This window comes from Mytilus edulis, chromosome 3, assembly GCF_963676685.1.
Source record: "Mytilus edulis chromosome 3, xbMytEdul2.2, whole genome shotgun sequence".
In the NCBI taxonomy this organism is placed as follows: Eukaryota; Metazoa; Mollusca; class Bivalvia; order Mytilida; family Mytilidae; genus Mytilus; species Mytilus edulis.
In genome coordinates this window covers 91,704,699-91,727,858 of record NC_092346.1, presented here as the reverse complement: position 1 = coordinate 91,727,858, position 23,160 = coordinate 91,704,699, and the positions used below count along the sequence as shown (strand labels likewise).

The window sequence follows — 23,160 nt, the reverse complement described above, 5'->3', positions numbered from 1 at the left end:
CATTATTACCATGTATTAACTATCATAGTTGCATTTTTCTTTTTAAATAAAGTAATTAAATTATTGTTGCAAGATACAAATAGCATCCTTTGAACATGCATGGGACAGTTCAAGCTCCACTATATCAGGGTTTTTCTAAGGTTCTGTTATTGCTTATAAAAGGACAATTTTTCTTTACTTGATTATACTTTCATTAACTTCGCCTCTACGTGTTAATTTCACATACATGTACAACACTGACATTACAAATACACAAGTGCAATTACTGTTTACATGTATGTAAGTTCATAATTTGATAATTTATAATTAACTAAAACATGCAGACTCCATAACTGTATATAAGTATCTATTTAAAGCACTTTTGATACAGACAGCAGTTAAATATTCATATACAACAAAGCCACATATAAATATATATAGGGACTACATATACATAAAGACTTGGGGCTACAAAACTGATTTTTTTTTTCATCAAAGGGGGTAATAATTGTAGGCCAATAATCAGTTACTGTAGATTCATTTATTTGCGTGGATTGCTGAACACATCCATATTCGTGGATATTTGATTTCGTGGTTTTGCCAAACTCTGTATGCAAAGCCTATTAAAAATATGATATTCGTTGAACATTTGAATTCGTGGTTCACATGTACCCACGAAACCCATGAAAATTGGTCTCCAACGAATAATAATGAATCCACAGTAACTTTGACAATTTATACACAAGTTTTACATATGATATAAGTACACATGTACTTAGATTTTAAAGAACTCAATTATCCCAGTTTGCTTCTTTAATTTTACCATACAAACATTATAGCAATTACACATAATACTTGAATAACTTGGGCTGTTTCCCAAACTTCAGAATATAGTTTAGAGGACAATTTTTACTAAAAATCTATAGTGTAGTATTTAATCTTTATTGATGTTTTTATATGAAAAAATGAACTTGCTGTCCCATAACAGGTAGAAGATACATTATCTTTATTACAACTGGTAAATGTCTATAGTGATTTGTGAACAATCATCTGATAACAATCATCACAGTGAATATAGATTGACAATTGTTTACCCCAGAAGCCAGTAGCAGGTAATGTACATTTGAGAAACAAAGTATAGGACATTTGAGTGCTTAAATTTTAGGACATCTTAGCAAAAACAAAAAAAAAGCATAGGACACAGTACCCTGGACATGCCCAATTTTGTAATTAAAAATAAATGTCTGGTCACAGTTTAAAGAAGACTTTATAATTTCTTTTAAGGCTAAGAAAAATAAAATATCTTCCTTTCAGTAAGTTAAGTCTGTGGAAGAGTGTATTTGGCATCTTGTATCAGTTTAAGTTGTAAGTTATGAACAGAAGAAAATTATGTTTGGTTTAGAGTCCAGATATGGATATCAATAAATGAAGATGAGGACATTTGGAGGTGAACATACAGTTTCAACTATAGACATTGTTGTACTATAAATTATCTGATAACATTAACCCCCAAAAATACCGTAAGCAGTTAAGTTATCTAACTACAAGACTTTAATTATAATCTTTATCAATAAGTCTACTAAGATAAAACAAAGGGATTTTAGAGACAAAGATAAGACAGAAAAGAAAAATTGACTATCTGAAAACTAAAATCCTGTTTATCATATAGTTCTTTGATCTAACAAATATAAACAATGGCCTATTTATATGCTTATCACAAGTTATCATTCATTTTTAGATCATTCTGACAAAAGAATAGATTAAATTTTTATTTTTAATTTATTGTTTACTAAATAAAGAATGTAAACTTGAATTTAAGGACATTGCAAACATCAATTTTTGAAGATGCATGTTGACGATTTACTACAATTCATTGTTGCATTAGGAGAGTTATTGAACTTACCACAAATTCAAGTCATTATTTTCTTACTTTGTGCATTTTATAATAATGCTTTGTAAGACAGTTTCTATCTTCAATGCAGCATTGTATACCTGTGTTCTCAGAGGTTAAAGTGATTTGAACATATATTTGTACTAATAGTTAAATTAACAGAATGAGGGGTTAAAAACATGTATATCAATAACTTTTTTTTCATTCAGTGGTTGTCATTTGTTTCTTTTTGCCACATTTGTTTTTTGTTTAATAAAAGATTTCAGCATTAATCATGCCATTTTGTTTTCTCTTTTGCTTTGTTTTACAGTTTTGTCCTGCTGGGTGTTCATAAAACTTACTTATACAGTATAGAGTTTTTCATCATTCAAAGCGGACTGTAGTGACCTATTTAGTTGTTTACATCCTACCCCTTTGATATCTGATGGACATTAGTTTCATTGACAATAATACCACATCTTCTAATTTCTTATTGTAGCTAAAAAACTAAAGTTGAACCTCAAAATTACACAAAGTTTAAATTTCATAATATAGACTGCACTTAATCTTAACAGTCTGCAGTAGATTTTGAACACAAATAAATATCTTTTCTTGAATGGCCTTGAAGTGAAGTGGAAATTCCAGACAAATCTATAAGCCTGACTGAGATTTCACCAAGATTTAGAAGATTACATAAATATTGGAACAATCTTTATTCTTTGAAAACCAAATTACATAACCAGACATCTATGCAAGTGGTTAACATGGTAATGTCTGCCACATGGTGTTTACAAACAGAATCTTCCTGGTGAGCAGCATTCAATTCATGTCTCAACAAATTGACTACTTAAAGTACAATGCGTTTTTGGTCTGAAATCTGAGAAATCTTAGCAGTGTTCTAGGATTGCCATTTCCAGTAATATGAGAATTTCTTAATTTAGACATGAGAAAGTACAATGTCGAGACACTATTGTTCCTTTGGCAAACAAAATTGATTTTAGATAAATGTATATTTCAACTTAACTGATAAAATAGGACACTTTTAAAAATATTCTGTAGACCTTACGTAAGAGGAATATGACCCCACAAGGAATGTGAACGGACACAGGGTTAATCATGATACAAGAAATAAAAGTTAATTCAAAGCATCAAGTATGAAAGTTTTTTTGGTCAAACTTTTACATTGGAAAGTTGAAGACATCGAAAGATCGTAAAGCACTAGGGTTACAAGGGTTGCTGTGGGTTGATAAGGACTGCGATTCAACTTTGAAAAATTTGGGAAGATGGTGGATTTGGTGGCACTCTTAGTTCATCTTAACAGGGGAAAGAATACAATCTACGATAGAAAGGAACTACCTCAACTCAGTTAGGTGTTATTCTTTCTCACTTCAAATGGGACAAATAATTTTAAATCCAAGCAATTACAACAGACAAACATTCAATACATTTATAGTACAAAGAAAACTACATTATATCCAAAATCTTCCTTTTTCCTGTATCTAATTATAGAGCATTGTGAGATGGTCTAGGTGGTTACATTCATTAAAAGACAAAATATATACGATATACATATTAAATATACCTCTTTTCTGCCATAACAAACAAATACATGTATACCAAGAGACACAGCCTCATTCTCAACCAGGCACATGCATGTTCAATAAAGCTAGGCATTCAATCCCAGCATTCCAAGGTCAGCTGAGGGTGGGAAGGGAGAAAAACAATAAATACATACATAATATCCTACCGTCATTGGTTGATTGGGCATGCCTGGTGGATTTGGTGATAAGATGACATGGGTTAGGATCCCATGTTCATCAACGATCTGTTGAACCATGTGACCTGGTGGCACCTGCATGGGCATGGGTAATGGAGGCCCGTTATTAGATACCATTCTTACTGTAGCAGGACCTGTAAGAAAAAAAATATATATAATTCATCTCAAATTTAGACCAACAATGTTAGATCTAATGAATGTTTAATTCTCCTCTTAGCGGGATTCAAACCTTTGCTTCTATGACATTGCAGGAACACTACCTGCACCATGTCCAGTGTCTTGGACCACTTTACCACCTAAACTACATAAAATTAAGCTTTCAGTGGTCGTTAATTGTCCTGTCTTTCCTCATAAGCTTATATATATATATATACATATATCACTCTTTGTTTTTAGAGTCATTATAGTAGACATAATGTTAAATCTTTAGAACTGAAGTATCTTAAAGATCTCATTTCTCAACATTCATTGCATTATACTCCTCACATTTCAATTGTCTATATGATTAGGTATATAATGAAATAATTATTACATCAAGTGCCAAAGTGGCTACTGTTGCAAACTAAACATTTACCTACAAAAAAAATGTTTCAAAACTGTGACCAGCACATACAATAAACCTTCTTAATGTAGAGGAGCATCAAAAACTACTGAGAATGAAAAAAAATACATAACAAATTATAAAATACAAATGTTTTATGACAAATAAAATGATGTTCAATCAGTCAAAATTATAAAAAAATGAAAAATGTTGTGTCTTACTTACAATGAAATTTTTTTATATTTGAACAATAAAACAATAGATCTTCAATAAATGAATGAGTATTTATCCATCCTAAGAGTGTCCTTACTTACTGAACAAACAAAAAATATGTAACTTATGTATTAACCTGGGGGGACTAAATAGTCAAGACACAAATAGTCATGTAACAACTATTTTATATGGAGACATACAAATCGATTTCTGACTAGCTGACATTAACATTTGTCTATTAAGGATACTATAATCAGTTATATAATTCACTTATCATATTTCATAAATACTTAATCTACATTTATCGTATAATTTAAATATAATTTAATTTCTAGATGGATGAATAATCTGTAGATAGTTTAAATTCCTCTTGGGGGATCTCAAATCAGATTTTTTTTACACAACTTGATGCCAATATAGTTTTCATAAATTATGTACGTGTCCAAGGTTTTTTTTATGACAAAGTTTTGAACATTGTTATCTGATTGCACTTTACAGAAATTCAAGTATTTTATAGCTGTTTCTCATCTCATGATCCCATCTTGGCCTTCAGATCAAGTGACTTTAAAAGATATATTCAGGATAATATATACATAATAAATTGCCAGAAACTATATTATTATGGTCATTTTCATGTAATCATGATGCAGCATTTTATTAGTCCTGATAAACATATCCTGATTTTCTATAACAACTTTTAATAGTAGTTTGTCATACTGTGGATACACTATCATACTTATGGATACCTATTTTATACTTATTGGGTACCTATTTTATACTTATGGGCTACCTATTTTATACTTATTGGCTACCTATTTTATACTTATTGGCTACCTATTTTATACTTATTGGCTACCTATTTTATACTTATTGGGTACCTATTTTATACTTATTGGGTACCTATTTCATACTTATTGGGTACCTATTTTATACTTATTGGCTACCTATTTTATACTTATTGGGTACCTATTTTATACTTATTGGGTACCTATTTCATACTTATTGGGTACCTATTTTATACTTATTGGCTACCTATTTTATACTTATTGGCTACCTATTTGCTACCTATTTTATACTTATTGGGTACCTATTTTATACTTATTGGGTACCTATTTTATACTTATTGGCTACCTATTTTATACTTATTGGGTACTTATTTTATACATATTGGCTACCTATTTTATACTTATTGGGTACCTATTTCATACTTATTGGGTACCTATTTTATACTTATTGGGTACCTATTTTATACTTATTGGGTACCTATTTTATACTTATTGGGTACCTATTTTATACTTATTGGGTACCTATTTTATACTTATTGGGTACCTATTTTATACTTATTGGGTACCTATTTTATACTTATTGGCTACCTATTTTATACTTATTGGCTACCTATTTTATACTTATTGGGTACCTACGTTATACTTATTGGCTACCTATTTTATACTTATTGGCTACCTATTTTATACTTATTGGGTACTTATTGGCTACCTATTTTATACTTATTGGCTACCTATTTTATACTTATTGGCTACCTATTTTATACTTATTGGGTACCTATTTTATACTTATTGGCTACCTATTTCATACTTATTGGGTACCTATTTCATACTTATTGGGTACCTATTTTATACTTATTGGCTACCTATTTTATACTTATTGGGTACCTATTTTATACTTATTGGGTACCTATTTTATACTTATTTTTATACTTATTGAGTACCTATTTTATACTTATTGGGTACCTATTTTATACTTATTGGCTACCTATTTTATACTTATTGGCTACCTATTTTATACTTATTGGGTACCTATTTTATACTTATTGGCTACCTATTTTATACTTATTGGGTACCTATTTTATACTTATTGGCTACCTATTTTATACTTATTGGGTACCTATTTTATACTTATTGGGTACTTATTTTATACTTATTGGCTACCTATTTTATACTTATTGGCTACCTATTTTATACTTATTGGGTACCTATTTTATACTTATTGGCTACCTATTTTATACTTATTGGGTACCTATTTTATACTTATTGGCTACCTATTTCATACTTATTGGGTACCTATTTTGTACTTATTACCTATTTTATACTTATTGGGTACCTATTTTGTACTTATTGGCTACCTATTTCATACTTATTGGGTACCTATTTTGTACTTATTACCTATTTTATACTTATTGGGTACCTATTTTATACTTATTGGCTACCTATTTTATACTTATTGGGTACCTATTTTATACTTATTGGCTACCTATTTTATACTTATTGGGTACCTATTTTATACTTATTTTTATACTTATTGAGTACCTATTTTATACTTATTGGGTACCTATTTTATACTTATTGGCTACCTATTTTATACTTATTGGGTACCTATTTTATACTTATTGGGTACTTATTTTATACTTTTTGGCTACCTATTTTATACTTATTGGGTACCTACTTTATACTTATTGGGTACCTATTTTATACTTATTGGCTACCTATTTTATACTTATTTTTATACTTATTGAGTATCTATTTTATACTTATTGGGTACCTATTTTATACTTATTGGCTACCTATTTTATACTTACTGGGTACCTATTTTATACTTATTGGCTACCTATTTTATACTTATTGGGTATCTTAGTATTTTCGATAATTTGATGGGTAAACTGTAATGAACCATAAGGTTAATTGTTCAACAAAGTATACATTTCTCTTAGAATTGTATGCAAACTTTGGAAAGACCATACCTTGGTCTCTTTTCACAAAAAATTATTGTGACAATAATTGATGTGGAGTTTTTATAGCGAACTTATGCAATCTTTGTTTTGCTCATTGTTGAAGGCTGTACAATGACCTATAAATGTTAACTTCTATGTCATTTGGTCAGTCTTACAGAGAGTTTTCTCATTGGCAATCATACCATATCTTCTTATTTTTCATGCTGAATTGTTCATTTTTTTAAAGAATTTTGTGAAATCAGTTCCTGGAACTGTATAACAACAAATATTTACATTCTGTTAAGCTGAGAAAATGTTTATAGTATTTCCACAGAAAACAATTGATTATACTACCTAATTGCTGGAACAGCAGACTTATAACATTGTCAAATGACATTACCCTAATGATCAATAATAAGTGTACTCATTTCATAACTGACTATTTTATAATCAGTCATTGTATTTCTAAGTTAATCAGGGGTAAAAGGAGGTCAGACGTCTCGCCAAGGTGATTGGCAAATTCTCCATCTTTCATTAACCATATAAGACCTTTGATTCAGATTGAGTTGAAAATTGAGAAAAGTTTGGCCCTTACCAGTCAAGAGGACACTGAGGCAACACTTTGTTCATAAATGTAGTATTTCGAAACAATTGTTCTTTCTACTGATAATTACATCTAATAAACACAAATTAGTTCTCTAAGAAATTTTTATTTTTAACCAAACATGAAGACTTACAAATCAGAAAATGAGACGCTATTTGTATTGGTTTTGGCTATCATTTGAAGACATGGTGCATGGAAAGATATTGTAAAATAGATGAAAGGACATCCCATTCTCTCCTGTGCATCTATTTCTTTTGATCTTCCCTTGCACCAGTATAAGAAGATTTATCTTAATGCACTCCATCTTCATGTTTACCTCTCTAAAAGTGCGTATAGGTTAAGCTGTTGACTCTTTGTAAAAAGGCAATCTAGACTAATTACTTTCAGTAATTGAATACTATAACAATTCTGGCATCAGATTTCATGTTAATGACCTGTCAGTAATTAAAAAATCCAACTTTCCTTTAGATTAAACTACCCACATAAATTGTTCCTCATCTGTGGCAATAATATGATGAATAATACTTCTACAGAATTTTTATATTGTATCAGTTTTGGAAATCTTGTAAACTGTATAAATAAAATTAATTACTGTTTAAGAGTATAAAAAAAATTCATTGTAAAGTTTTTTTATATCAATATTTCAAAATTAAGTGTGCTGTGATTTTATGATATCTTCTGTAACAATTATTTAATACTTTCAATTTATATATGGTATTTAATTTTATAATGCTTTTAAAATTGCATCCCATGATTCATTATTTTTAATTTGAAATAGTCATGGAGTGGAGCTGTCAATTGTATTTCTAAGTCACGAAGTTAAACTTTTTAAAGAACAATCAAATTGTTTCATTCATCAATGGCATGACTTCAAGCTTTTCAATGACCATGAACAGGAAACAAATGTTGTCATGTGATGGTTATTTGAAGTGGAGGAAGACACTTATAGAAGAAAAATTGTGATCAACAAATATTCTAATGTGACCTAATAAATTATGTAGAAATCAAAAAGTTTCTACATCCCACAGTCAGAAAAATAATGTTAATGTAAGCATGTTGCAGAATTCCCATAACCGATAAAACAGAAACTTGTCTTACTTCAATAATAATATCAGGTTGATTTTTTCTTTGACAAGATTGCCATATGTTTAATATTAAAGTTCATGACTAATGGAACCTAGACCTTCATTATATAATAGATCCATCAAAGTTGGAGCCAATATTGGAAGAAGTTAAAGACACTAAGCCTCTTTCTATAAAATAAATCATATATGTCCATCAGTACAAAATAAAATGGCAAAGAAAAATAATGAGTTACATAATCTACTGCACCATTTCTAATGTCATGACTTATTATTCTGCTGACTCATACCTCTCTCCCAGACTAACTTCATCAAGGTTTAGATAAGTGACATTACAATTTCTAGATATGACAGAAGAAAATCAAAGAAGTGAACAATTACATTGGTTCTTGATAAATCAATTATGACCAATGTCTAGTCAGTATGTGTGTTGGTCTACAGACTCAGTGATTAGCTGTCTCACACACATATCAAGATATTGCAGCCTTCAATTAGAGCTGCACTGCAAATAACAAATACTAAAACACCTGCTGATCTGCAGAATAAGTTGCCAAAAATCTTTTTTCAAACCGGAAAAACATATATTATTATAAAATTCTTCTTGTCAACGGTTCCTTATTTCTAGAAGCAAATATTTTTTGAATTTATGTTAAATAAATAAGATTGAATGAATCTATTTCCCATGATGTTGCAAATAAACAGAGAAATGGAATTGATTTTGCAATAAATCTTAATCATAAAATGCAGTCAGCTGCCTCCCAGAAGCGCTCAGATGTCTACAATCTTGATAATTCCTATATCTTTAACATAAAATCCAGCACATGGAGGATTCAAGGTTTTGGCTAATAACCACAGTAACTGTCAGTTTCACCAACACACCCATTTGACTTACTGCTTTTTAAAGTCAATGCCCTTTTTCGAAATTTCCTATAGTTTCAAGACATTTATTTCATGTAACTTGAAATAACATTGCCTAGTAGTATAACATGAATAATGAATACCTTGCAACAGATGCTATCCTTAGACATACAAATTGCAGCATTGGTGCTTTAACAATGAGCAAATTTTTAAAAATATCTAAATCAGTAAAAATAAAGCACATACAAGCATACAGGAAAAGACACGAAGCTACTAACTAAAGGTACATTTTTTAATACCTGTATACAATTTTAGCATTGTGTAAATATAAGTACTGTTCATATGCCTTCAACATCTCTGTGTATAAATATGCATTTATTTAATAAATAAATCAACTAATTCCAAAATTTGATGTTTGGCTGGAAAGAATAGCTGTTTAATATCTGTAGAGATTTGGGTTTTGCAAACATTGCAAAAATTTCACTTCGCAAAATGGTGACAAGTGATTGATCAGACACATTAACTTACTTATTCCTTGATAAAAACTGGCACTGTAAATTATTCTTTGACATATAGATATATTTGCTGTATATTCACAAGAATTTGGTTTGTGTGTCACTGACATTTCATGTTATTTATAAATCACCAGCTGTTACTACTTATCATTTCTGTTGCTAAAATATTTTGGAAATTTTGCATGTTATTATTTCCATGCTGTGTATATGTGCATACAGATGTCTGTTTACATTCTTTATTGCATGACAAATCTGAAAAATATTTTTAAAAGATTTTTGTCTCCTAAATAAGACTGTATATTTTGCAGAGAACAGGGAATTATGAATGTTATATGTATCTAATTAAATGTCTGGGGGTTGGACCCCCTTTTTATGGACAGCCCTACTTTAATGGGTCTTTAACTTCAAAAGGTTTCATCACAATAAAACCTTTCTTTAAATTTACAATAAAAAAAAGAATTCTATACCCAAAGCATAATACTCCTTAATCTGGTGTGGTTGTCTAAATGCATACTATCTTAATAATATGATCATAATTGATCAACTATAACTGCTTCAAAGTTTATCTTACTGAACTGTGCATTACCAACAGATTTTTGTTACTTGGACTATATAACTTGACACATGTGACATCATGATCATGCTTTCTGTAAATGTCTGAAATACCAGTCATATTTCACCATTCTTATCACATCAAAATTCCAGTATTTTTTTCAGCATTGGTATATTTTGAAGTCATAGCACCAGTTTAACCTCATAGTACTAGTTTAACGTCATAACACCAGCATTGTCATTTTGTGACACCATAAAACCAATATCACAGTTTTGAGCATTGTCATGTTGTGACTCCAGTTTACTAATAATGTTTTCAGCATTGGTATATTCTGACAACATAATACCAGTATAGTTTTCTGCATTGTTATGTTGCGACACAAAAAATATAGTTATCTACATTGTTATGTTGTGACACCATAATTCCAGTTCTGTTGTCTACATTGTTAAGTTGTGACACCATTATTCCAGTACTGTTGTCTACATTGTTATGTTCATGGTGTTGGCTATGTTTTCAGCATTGGTATTTTGTGAGGGCTATGTTTTCAGCATTGATATGTTGTGAGGGCTATGTTTTCAGCATTGGCATGTTGTTTTGGGCTTTGTTTTCAGCATAGATATGTTGTGTAGGCTATGTTTTCAGCATCGGTATGTTGTATGGGCTATGTTTTCGGCATTGGTATGTTGTGTGGGCTATGCTTTCGGCATTGGTATGTTGTGTGGACTATGTTATCGGCATTGGTATGCTGTGTGGGCTATGTTTTCGGCATTGGTATGTTGTGTGGGCTATGCTTTCGGCATTGGTATGTTGTGTGGGCTATGTTTTCAGCATTGGTATGTTGTGTGGGCTATGTTTTCAGCATTGGTATGTTGTGTGGGCTATGTTTTCAGCATTGGTATGTTGTGTGGGCTATCTTTTTCGGCATTGGTATGTTGTGTGGGCTATGTTTTCGACATTGGTATGTTTTGTGGGCTATGCTTAAGGCATTGGTATGTTGTGTTGTGGGCTATGTTATCGGCATTGATATGTTGTGTGGTCTATGTTTTCGACATTGGTATGTTGTGTGGGCTATGCTTTAAGCATTGGTATGTTGTGTGGTCTATGTTTTCGACATTGGTATGTTGTGTGGGCTATGCTTTAAGCATTGGTATGTTGTGTGGGCTATGTTATCGACATTGGTATGTTGTGTGGGCTATGTTTTCGACATTGGTATGTTGTGTGGGCTATGCTTTAAGCATTGGTATGTTGTGTGGTCTATGTTTTCGACATTGGTATTTTGTGTGGGCTATGTTTTCAACATTGGTATGTTGTGTGGGCTATGCTTTAAGCATTGGTATGTTGTGTGGGCTATGTTTTCAGCATTGATATGTTGTGTGGGCTATGTTTTCGACATTGGTATGTTGTGTGGGCTATGCTTTAAGCATTGGTATGTTGTGTGGGCTATGTTTTCAGCATTGGTATGTTGTGTGGGCTATGTTTTCGACATTAGTATGCTGTGTGGGCTATGCTTTAGGCATTGGTATGTTGTGTGGGCTATGTTATTGGCATTGGTATGTTGTGTGGTCTATGTTTTCGACATTGATATCTTGTGTTGGCTATGTTTTCGACATTGGTATGTTGTGTGGGCTATGTTTTCGCATTGGTATGTTGTGTGGGCTATGTTATCGGCATTGGTATGTTGTGTGGTCTATGTTTTCGACATTGGTATGTTGTGTGGGCTATGCTTTAGGCATTGGTATGTTTTGTGGGCTATATTTTCGGCATTGGTATGTTTTGTGGACTATGTTTTTGGCATTGGTTTCTTGTTTGGGCTATGTTTTCAGCATTGGTATGTTGTTTGGGCTATGTTTTTGGCATTGGTATCTTGTGGGGGCCATGTTTTCAGCATTGGTATGTTGTAATACCATTATATCAGTATTGTCTCCAGCATTATTGTACCACCACTATACCATGATATCTTTTTAAAACTAAAATATATGGTGTTTTCTGTATTGTATACACAATACTTCAAGACTCCAATGACATTAAAATTTCTTGCAATAGAAATAATAACAAATTACTCTGTCTTCATTAAAATTAATTTCCCTCCAAGTCTAAAAATCATTAATATTGCCTTTAATTTTACTGGGTCATATTTCTCTTGTCAAAATAATGCAACATGTTGAATGTAAACATTGATTTTTCCTCTTTATTATTTGAAGAACTATCGATTAAAAAAAAAATGGTAAACTTGTGGAAATAAACATAAAAATACAATCGATGTTCATTTGGACCTATTAGCACAGCATCAGAATTGACAATTACTGCCGAGTTTCTAGTGACAATTCCTTTCTTCCATTCTTTTAGATATAGTGTTTGATTGTTGTCAAATCAATGCTTGTTTTGACTGGGACTTCTGATGTTACACAATTGCTGATAAAGAATATCTTTCCAAAGCATAGAATATCTCACAAAACCCAAACAATTGCTGCACACTACTACTCTTTATGTATATAATTATTTTTTTTGTTCACAATAGTTTTCCTGAGTCATATAATACACATGGTGTGATTCCTTACAATGCTCACTTTTCTAAGTGTTTTTAATTCTTACAAAGTTTTAATTCTTTTCTGATTTTGTGACTGAGTAGACTCATTACAATTAAGCACCTAAATTTTTGACAGAGTAATATCTGACACAATTACAGGATGGAAAGAAAATGACTTGGAAGCACCTTGATCCAAAGTAGTCCAAGATTATGGCCCCATAATAGATCGAAAGATGGGAAAATGCAGACTCATAAAAAGACCTTGTGAATACACTATCAGCATTCAATACTAAAAATTCACAAATATAAACGCTGACAACATGTCTTTTATTACAGGACTTTTTTGTTTTTTTGTTTGTTAAAGAACATCAGTCAGGTAGATACAATCATACTAAATATCTTTTACTTCTCAGAGCTGAGATTGGCCACCTTTTGAATTCAAAATGAAAATGGGCGATGAGCACATGATTATATGCCTATATTTTTTTTTCAAAGTTAAATTTTATCAGCAAGCCCATTTTCCTTTCCATGTAATTAACTAGCTCTGTTTAAATCAGATTGAATTAGCAGACCAGTATATCACTTCTTTGTTTAATGTAAGTTCACTGCACCCACTGTGGCCATTCACCTTCAACCTCTGACAACTTTAACCTGTATAATGATCTTAGAAAATAACAGTCTATTATTTGAACTTGGAATTATTTTTAACTATGGAATTTGCTTAATTTCTTGTTATTGAAATTTTTAATAAATTCCATGTTTATTCTGTATTGAAATGTCCTGTGCTGCGCACAACACTTTCTATTACAAAGAAAATAGTATATTTTCAATAGAATGTACTGTGCCGCGCACAACACTTTCTAACCAAAATACATTGTATGGAAAGTGTTATTAACCGCTCAAAAGATCATAAAACAAAATAAACATGGAATTTATAAAAAATTTTAAACACAAGAAATTATGCGAATTCCATAATTAAAAATAATTCCAAGTTCAAATAATAGCCTGTTAAATGTTTTTTACTGCAAGTTACATTTGATGTTTAACACACTTTCTCTGTTGGATTTCCCTTCAATTAAACTCAACAGGTACTTGTCAAACATATGTTCTTTTATTCTAATATAATCAAATCTGAGCTATACATTTTTTAGGTCACAGACATAAAGTAAAGTACATATTCAATGTACAAAAATGTACTCTTTATGAACAGTCTCACTATTGTAATGTATAATATTTCAAATATTTTATTTCCAATTCTACATAATGAAGGAGATGGAAACAGCACACAATATGCATTGTGATATTTTTGACAAACTCACTATGAGTTAATCTTTGAAGAATTGTATAGCAGGTTTCTACGTAACTTAATCCTTTTGATCTGGTTGGCTAAAGTTAGACATTATATGGTATGACACTTAGCCTTGTCCTTAGTATACCCCCAAGAAAAACTACAAGATCCCATGTCATGTAAAAAAACGACTGCAAAAGACATTAGATTAATGAGCCCAGATTGTATTTACCTTTTACAAACATGTATAAAAAGAATGCAATATCTATAAAGAGAAGAAAAGATTAATGACCATGGATTGTATATATACCTTTTTAAACAACATGTCATCAGTTAAATATTCCTTTTAAAGAAAAACATTTACTTTGTCTGGAGGTCATCAATGTTTCCCATACAAAATTGTAATAAAACAATTTATACCGGTACGGATATCAGTTTACATGCTAAATAATGAGACATGTACACTGGATAAACCTTGTAAGCATACAGATGATGATTACTGTACTGTCAGCAGTGCCTTAGCAGTGTCAGGATGTACTGAGAAATAAACCTTGTAAGCATACAGATGATGATGACTGTACTGTCAGCAGTGCCTTAGCAGTGTCAGGATGTACTGGTCAGAAATAAACCTTATACGCACACTGATGATGATGACTGTATTGTCAGCAGTGCCTTAGCAGTGCCAAAATGTACTGGTCAGAAATAAACCTTGTAAGCATACAGATGATGATGACTGTATTGTCAGCAGTGCCTTAGCAGTGTCAGGATGTACTGGTCAGAAATAAACCTTGTAAGCACACTGATGATGATGACAGTATTGTGAGCAGTGCCTTAGCAGTGCCAAGATGTACTGGTCAGAAATAAACCTTGTAAGCATACAGATGATGATGACTGTATTGTCAGCAGTGCCTTAGCAGTGTCAGGATGTACTGGTCAGAAATAAACCTTGTAAGCACACTGATGATGATGACTGTATTGTCAGCAGTGCCTTAGCAGTGCCAAGATGTACTGGTCAGAAATAAACCTTGTAAGCACACTGATGATGATGACTGTATTGTCAGCAGTGCCAAGATGTACTGGTCAGAAATAAACCTTATACGCACACTGATGTTGATGACTGTATTGTCAGCAGTGCCTTAGCAGTGCCAAGATGTACTGGTCAGAAATAAACCTTGTAAGCACACTGATGATGATGACTGCACTGTTAGTATTGCCAGGATGTACTGGTCAGAAATAAATACCACCCACAAAAGATGTTTACATTCTTTATACATTTCAACATCCTCCATGTACATCTATAATTAAAATATATTATCTATGTCTGTAGCACTGATAATTAGTATCTCTAAGTACTTGTTTCACATATAAAAACCAGGTGCTCCGCAGGGCGCAGCTTTATACGACCCCAGTGGTTGAACCCTGAACAGTTGGGGCAAATTTGGTCAAAATATTCAAGCTTGATACTGTTTGAATTTGGATTATGATCAAATTTTTGACATAATATAGGTTTTTGTCACAAACTTAATGTGGTCAAAGATCTAACAAATCTATTGCACAATACTGTGCAATTGAAGATTTCTTCTTAAAACTTTTTCAAAATTTGAAATTTGAAAATTTTGAAAAAAAAAAGGAATCCTTTAAAAAAATGGTAAACAAAATATACCCCCCTCAATGTTTTGAACCCCCCCCCCCCCCTTGGAGCAATAACCCTCAAACTCAATCTCATGCTTTCCTTTGTAAGTATTGAACCTTGTACATGTAGTACAATTTCAGAGAGATCCATACACTTAAACACAAGTTATTGTCATGATTGTTTGGAAACTAGAAACATGCTTCTTTTTGGCCCTTTTTTGGTCCCTAATTCCTACATATTTTGGGCAATTAACCCAAAACTTAATCCCAGCATCCCCTTTGTTATATGGTACATTGTGGTACAATTTTAGAGAGAACCATACAATACACTCAAGTTATTGTCTGGAAACTAGAAAAATGCTTGTTTTGGCCCCTTTTTGGCATCATAATTCCAGTATTGGACATCATAATTTCAGTATTGTTTTCAGCATTGGTATATTTTGAAGTCATAGTACCAATTTAACATCATAACACCAACATTGTTATGTTGTGACACCATAAAACCAGTATCACAGTTTTAAGCATTGTCATGTTGTGACTCCAGTTTACTAATAATGTTTTCAGCATTGGTATATTCTGACAACATAATACTTGAGTATAGTTTTTCTGCTTTTTATGTACCAGTTATTTTCCTTTAAGTACATGTTATTTCCCTTTATGTACAAGTTATTTCCCGTTATGTAAAAGTTATTTCCCTTTATGTACAGGTTATTTCCCTTTATGTACAAGTTATTTCCCTTTATGTACAAGTTATTTCCCTTTATGTACAGTTATTTCCCGTTATGTAAAAGGTATTTCCCGTTATGTACTATGTACAAATTATTTCCTTTTATGTACAGGTTGTTTCCCTTTATGTACAGGTTATTTCCCTTTATGTACAGGTTGTTTCCATTATGTAAAGGTTATTTCCTGTATGTATCTCCCTAAAGCCTCTTAGGAGTTCCTATATTATATAAATTACTCCTACTATGATCCTGATCATCTGGTCACTACTGTAAGCATATTCCAAGAAAGACTTATAAAAAGCCAATATATTGTAAAATTTAATGAGCTGTAGTAGTGACTGGTATACAGGCCTATTATAATTATCATGTCACTAGTTATCAGGATGTATATAGATCATCATGTCTGTCTACAGAGCTTCCTTTTATTAAGGCCACACCATAGGTAATTCTTAGATTTGATTCCAATCCTTTTATTAAGGCCACACCATAGGTAATTCTTAGATTTGATTCCAATCCTTTTATTAAGGCCACACCATAGGTAATTCTTAGATTTCATTCCAATCCTTTTATTAAGGTCACATAATAGGTAATTCTTAGATTTCATTCCAATCGACTTTACATATTAAATATAAGTTTTTGTACTTGGGGTGATCAGTTAAAAAACTTTAGACATTTGCAGAAGAGAGCAGGTCAGAATGCAAAGTATCAGTACAAATGTAACTGAGTTTGATATTTTAGTACTGATGTGAAATTCATTTATGAAAAAGGTGGGAAATTTAGTTGCATGCATTGCTGATCACAGAGTTAGTATATGAGTAAACAATGCCTTTGTTTATAAATCTGTCATTCTATAAGATAATTATTGCATTTGTTTTTTAGAGCTTTAAGTTTACAGTGAATGATAATTGGTGTTGACAAGAATATAAGGTTATGAATGTGTGCTGTTTAACTCAGCTGTGATATCTCTTTTTCACAGGTACAAGGAGCTTTAGGGGCTCTTATGCTGACAGGTAATATATGTAAACCATTGACACCTTCCTAAAAGAAGTTTCCTTCAACAACTTAAATTTCCATAATAGAACCTATAAAAAGTTGCATCTAACCTAAAAAAAAAAAGTTTCATACAGGGAATATTCTTATAATAGACTTCCAGTCATCCAGTGTAAGATTTTGAACTCTATGTCAATCATGCATTTGTCATACATGCAGTGGTCCCAAGAAATTACTATTCCTAACTCTTTCAATTTTTCCTGACTTTTGATAGACACAGCAGACCCTGGATCACAGCAGAACTCATGGTCACAGACCCTTTATATAAAATTAGGAAGATGACTGGTATTATATTGATTGCCAATGAGACGACTCTCCAGAGACCAAGTGACACAAAAATTACCAACTGTAGGTCATTATACAACCTTCAATGATGAGTAAAACCCACACTACATAGTCAGCTATAAAAGCTCATTTCTACCATCAAAACTCACATTGAAGAGTCCTGATCATATCAAATCTCACAAACAAACCTCAGACCTGAGAACATAAAAAATCCTCCTGATTACAACCCTGACCAAAGCAATACTCATGATTACTGTAACCCCTGACCACAATGAAAACTGACAAGATCATATCAAGTTGATTTCGAAATGAAATTTGCTTTCTGATTCACCATCTGGTGAACTTATTATGTTTTTTGTATTTAAAATGTATAATTGTTTGATTGTATTGCTTGACCCTTATGGGTGTAATTTTGCAATAAAGATATATATAATGAGACAACTATCCATCAGAGTTCAAGTGAGGTCACGGAGTCAGTAATTATAGGTACACTTATACTAAAATAATAAGTAGGTCAAACCAGACTAAAGTTCAAGTATTTCCTTTGATATTATAGACAATTTTGATGATTGACCATCACTAACTCTATCTACTTCAAGAGAAAACATAAAATAAATTTAGTAATCTTTATTAACTTGACATGTTTATAACATTTATCATGTATTATATGTTTCTTGTCACTTGTGTATATTATGTTTGCATTTTAACCCATTAGGGTTTCACTTTTTGCAATAAAGTTTTATTATAAAAAAAAAAAAATGTTAATTCAGCAAAAACTATTTAAGACAATTTTCAACGAAAAGCCTAAATGCACGGAGAATTTTAATAATTACATATGAGGAATTTCTTAATTTTTCTTCCTTAAAACACAGTTCTTAAAGTTTTAAGAGAAGGATTTTCTTGCAAAAGATCTTAATAAAAAAAACTTTGTAACTGTCCAACTGCAACCTCCACAAAAATCACTGTAATACTGCTGTGGATTCACAGAATCTTTCTATAGGGTTTGATTTTTGTATCTTGAAAGTTTACACCATCAATGTAAAATTGCGATCTTCTATTTCAAATAATTTTCAATACAGACAAGCAAAAACACACAATTTTATATTGAATCATACTTCCTATTCTGATATTGCAAAAAAAAAAATGGTGCCTCATTTTTTGGTAGTTGGCCAATGTTACAGAATGAGCCTTTGAAGTTTTATCGGTTTTACAGTTAATTGATGTAGGTAGGTATACAGACACACCTTTCGTTAACTAAGTCCAGATACTCCTCTTACATACAATTTTTGCATAATCTGGATGTTCTTGTATAAGCTTTTTATGACATAAAGATGTTCAACTGTATTGAGGTGAAGCAGTACACTCAAACCTACAGATCTAGGAAATAACTGTCCTATTCAGTTCCTTCTATCAATAGATCTATACATGTATAGCAACCATGATTTTGTTCAGGTAAAAAGAATACATATATTTCCCTGTTAGTGGGTCATTTACAGAGCTTTTATACAAGAATATCAATTAGTCTGCAGAGAAATGTCTCAGAATCTTACATTTGTCTTATGTAGGCAGGAGTTAAAAGGTGGTTATTATTAATTCTTGAATTTTTCTTTGTTAAATAGATTTCCTCAAGTAGATATATTTTTATTTTTCAACCAGAAAATACAGAATTAAACAAAATATACATTAATTCTAAGCATTTAAGTATTTTTGGATGAGTAATAACCATGATAACATATAAATACCGAAAATGAGAGTACTTTATGCCTAATACCAAATGCATTGAACTGTTACGTAATAGATGTATTGAATTGTTACCTAATAGATGCATTGAACTGTTACCTAATAAATGCATTGAACTGTTACCTAATTGATGAACTAATAAACTGCAATAATGTAAAATATAGATTTGCTTCCTGCAGTTATCTTTTGAAAGTTAAAAAAATAATGAAAAATAACCTAAATTCAGGATAAAAGTACTATCTTAACATTTTTAAAAATGACAAAACAATTTTCTAAAATATCTCAATTGCACTTTGCATCTTATAAAAGCCGTCGGTTATTTTATTTTTGACTTTTTTGTTTATTTTTTAAGGGTAAAGCCAATTACGTAATGAGTTGCTAATTCTGTTAAAACTTACCAGGGGAGATTCCCTAGTGTACTCAAATAGATCTGCATTATTATGTAATTGATTACTAAGAATTTTCATGCAAGCTTGCCAAAAGGAAATTATAATTTCCCAATTTACCCCAATGGGAAATATGCGAGGAATGTACACAACATTCAGAACTAATAGCATCTGTTCATTTGGAACTGTTTACAAACAAATAAATATATTAATAAACAAAAAGAAAAACCAGTTACCCACCTCCATAACCTGCATAAGTTTCTTCAATACAAATGCTGCACATCACTTTTGGAGCAAAGTAATTCACATCAGAACACTTCATTTAGAACTAAAGTAAATCTCGTCCTCAAAAAACAAACATATGGCACTTTAGCCAACTTCCTTTAAAAATGGCACACCTTTGCCAAATTGTTGTGGTTGATAATGTACAAGTATATCCGTAATGAAAGTTTTATAAATGATTGTCACTGTAAATGTTCCACTTAATTCGCTATGAATGAAAATATAATGTTATTTACAATACTGCACTATTAAACGCAACCTAGATTTTTGACTCCTGGTAAAATTCCCTCGATCTGACAGATGTAATTTATTAGCCTATAAACATGAGAAAATTTGTCTTTCTCATGTAAGTTCATGTAGACATTCATGTCTTAGCCATCTCAGGCTTATTATCCTCATAAAATATTCAATTTTTCACAAGGTACTTGAACTAGAGGTGTGAAACTTCTATTCTGCCTCTCAACAGTGTTCCTTATGTCTGGAGTAATAATTTACTTCTAATTAACTTGAGAATATTTATACTTTGTTGTTTATAAACTGTCTACAAAACTCACTCTCTTATTTTTTACTAATTGTACTTCCTAAAGAACCACTGACTTCTTAATCAACAACACTGGATCCCTTCAAAACCAAGAGCTCACTTATAATAAATTCACAAATATTCTGCCAATAATTTGCCCTCTGTGTGTTTATCTGAATAGATATACAGATTGAGAATTATACTTATTTTGCTTGGAGTCAGATTACACACTTCTTTACTGCAGAGAACCTTGAAGTATATTAAGGTAATCCTATTACACAATATGACAAACCACTAGGCTACATTTTTTTCTTCAACAATTAACCACTCAATAAATGTTATTTTCTGAAAACCCAAAAGAAAAGTTCCTGTATTTATCACAATAAAATCCCAATTTATATGTCCAAGATAATAATTGTATGTTAATTTATCACCACGTTGTATAATTACACTTTTGTATATGTTAATTATATATAGTTCCAAGGTACATCATGAAGCATAAGGTCAGCTGACCTTTTCCTGTCTGAATTATATGACTATTACCAAGTGGACAAAATGAGAACACAGTGATCAGATCACACACCATATAAATATATAATACCCATATAAATCACAGCTATCAAAATTGTTAAAGCAATATAAAAACAATATGTGTAGATATGTCACTCTTAAGTCCCATTAATCATCCAAAAACTCCACTAAAAATGTCACTGACAGATGTTTATTAAGAACTTGTCCTCCTGCCCTAAAACTTGAGGGTTACACCTGGTCAGTTGTCTAATCACCTTACATAACACTCTATAATCTATATCTGATAATGATGGCTATTATTATAAAACTTAAAACTTCTTCCACATCCACTAGACCTTAAAACCACAGATGGAGAGAAATCTGGTCAAGAATTAAATATCTTACATTCCATGTCAGTCAACTGTGAACAGAGTGTGAACATCGTGATACCATACAGTTATAAATAAATCTACGAGACCATCTAAATGATAATTATAACCCAATTTGTCCCCGATATATTTTATTATTAACTTATGTATGTAGTCTGTTCAATCAGCCATTTTTTCAGCCAACAGAGGTCATGTTCATTTCTTTCTGCAGTCACTGTGCCTAAATTTACATATTTCTTATATAAAATCAAAACTTGTTTACCAACATTGATATAATCTTTGACCTCAGGTTATGTTTACATATTTATCAATTTATCAAGTAAATATATAATAGCTTTCATCTAGTAAATATGCTCCTCATTATAAAACATTAATCTTTGTCAGGATTTATCCTAAAGCCTTGAAGTCATCAAAAATCTTAAATCAAAATAACAATTAATTATGAACATATGCGGAATTTTGAAACTCATAAGTCTATAAAACAAAACACAGAAACACAACACATTTATGTGTATGAATTTCATTAAATTAAAATAATGTAGATCTTTGTCTCTTTATAAAATTCTAAACTTTATGTTAGAGGAAGAAATTACAGTCTTATATTTGTGTTCAGTTCTCAGGTTTCTAATTAAATTATTACAGATTTAAGAAATGTTTTCATAGAATTGCATTCTCAGCCATATTTTCTGGTTTTAGTCTAGGTTTTCATATTTTCATTAAATTCTTAATTATAATGTCTGAACACAATATAAATGTGAACAAAATGATGAGGTGACAAATACTCTCTATTCCACACATTATGCTGAAACCATTATCTAGAGGCTAGACATTTTATCACTTTACTGATACTTTAATTTCCTGTAAAAGGACTATAAAAACATATAAATTATATTTTTATAGCCAAGATCAGAACTTTACTGCTTCTACATTAATATTAAAATGTCTGAATTATGAGCCAACTAAAATTCTCCAGGTACAAGCCAGGAGGAATTATCTCCCTTACTATGTATGTTTATATCTTGAATCAATACCTTAGTCATAGTCACTAATATGAATTATTTACTATATATTTCCCTTCTGTAATATGAATAATCATGACCCAGGCTTAT

The 23,160-nt window shown here is 31.2% G+C and overlaps 1 protein-coding gene across 6 annotated transcripts in view; it reads right to left on the bottom strand.

Moving 5' to 3' along the window:
- The window catches only part of LOC139517757 (fibronectin type-III domain-containing protein 3A-like), a 92,966-nt gene that overhangs the window by 36,810 nt on the left and 32,996 nt on the right, over window positions 1–23,160 (bottom strand). For 2 of the 6 annotated variants that reach the window (XM_071309138.1, XM_071309140.1), the window contains exon 3: window positions 3,597–3,760. In XM_071309138.1, coding sequence (XP_071165239.1) covers window positions 3,597–3,760 — 164 coding nt within the window. Of the gene's footprint in view, window positions 1–3,584; window positions 3,761–20,590; window positions 22,092–23,160 lie in introns of those variants that run through there. The other 4 variants (XM_071309136.1, XM_071309137.1, XM_071309142.1 and 1 more) reach the window with 3 other exon arrangements.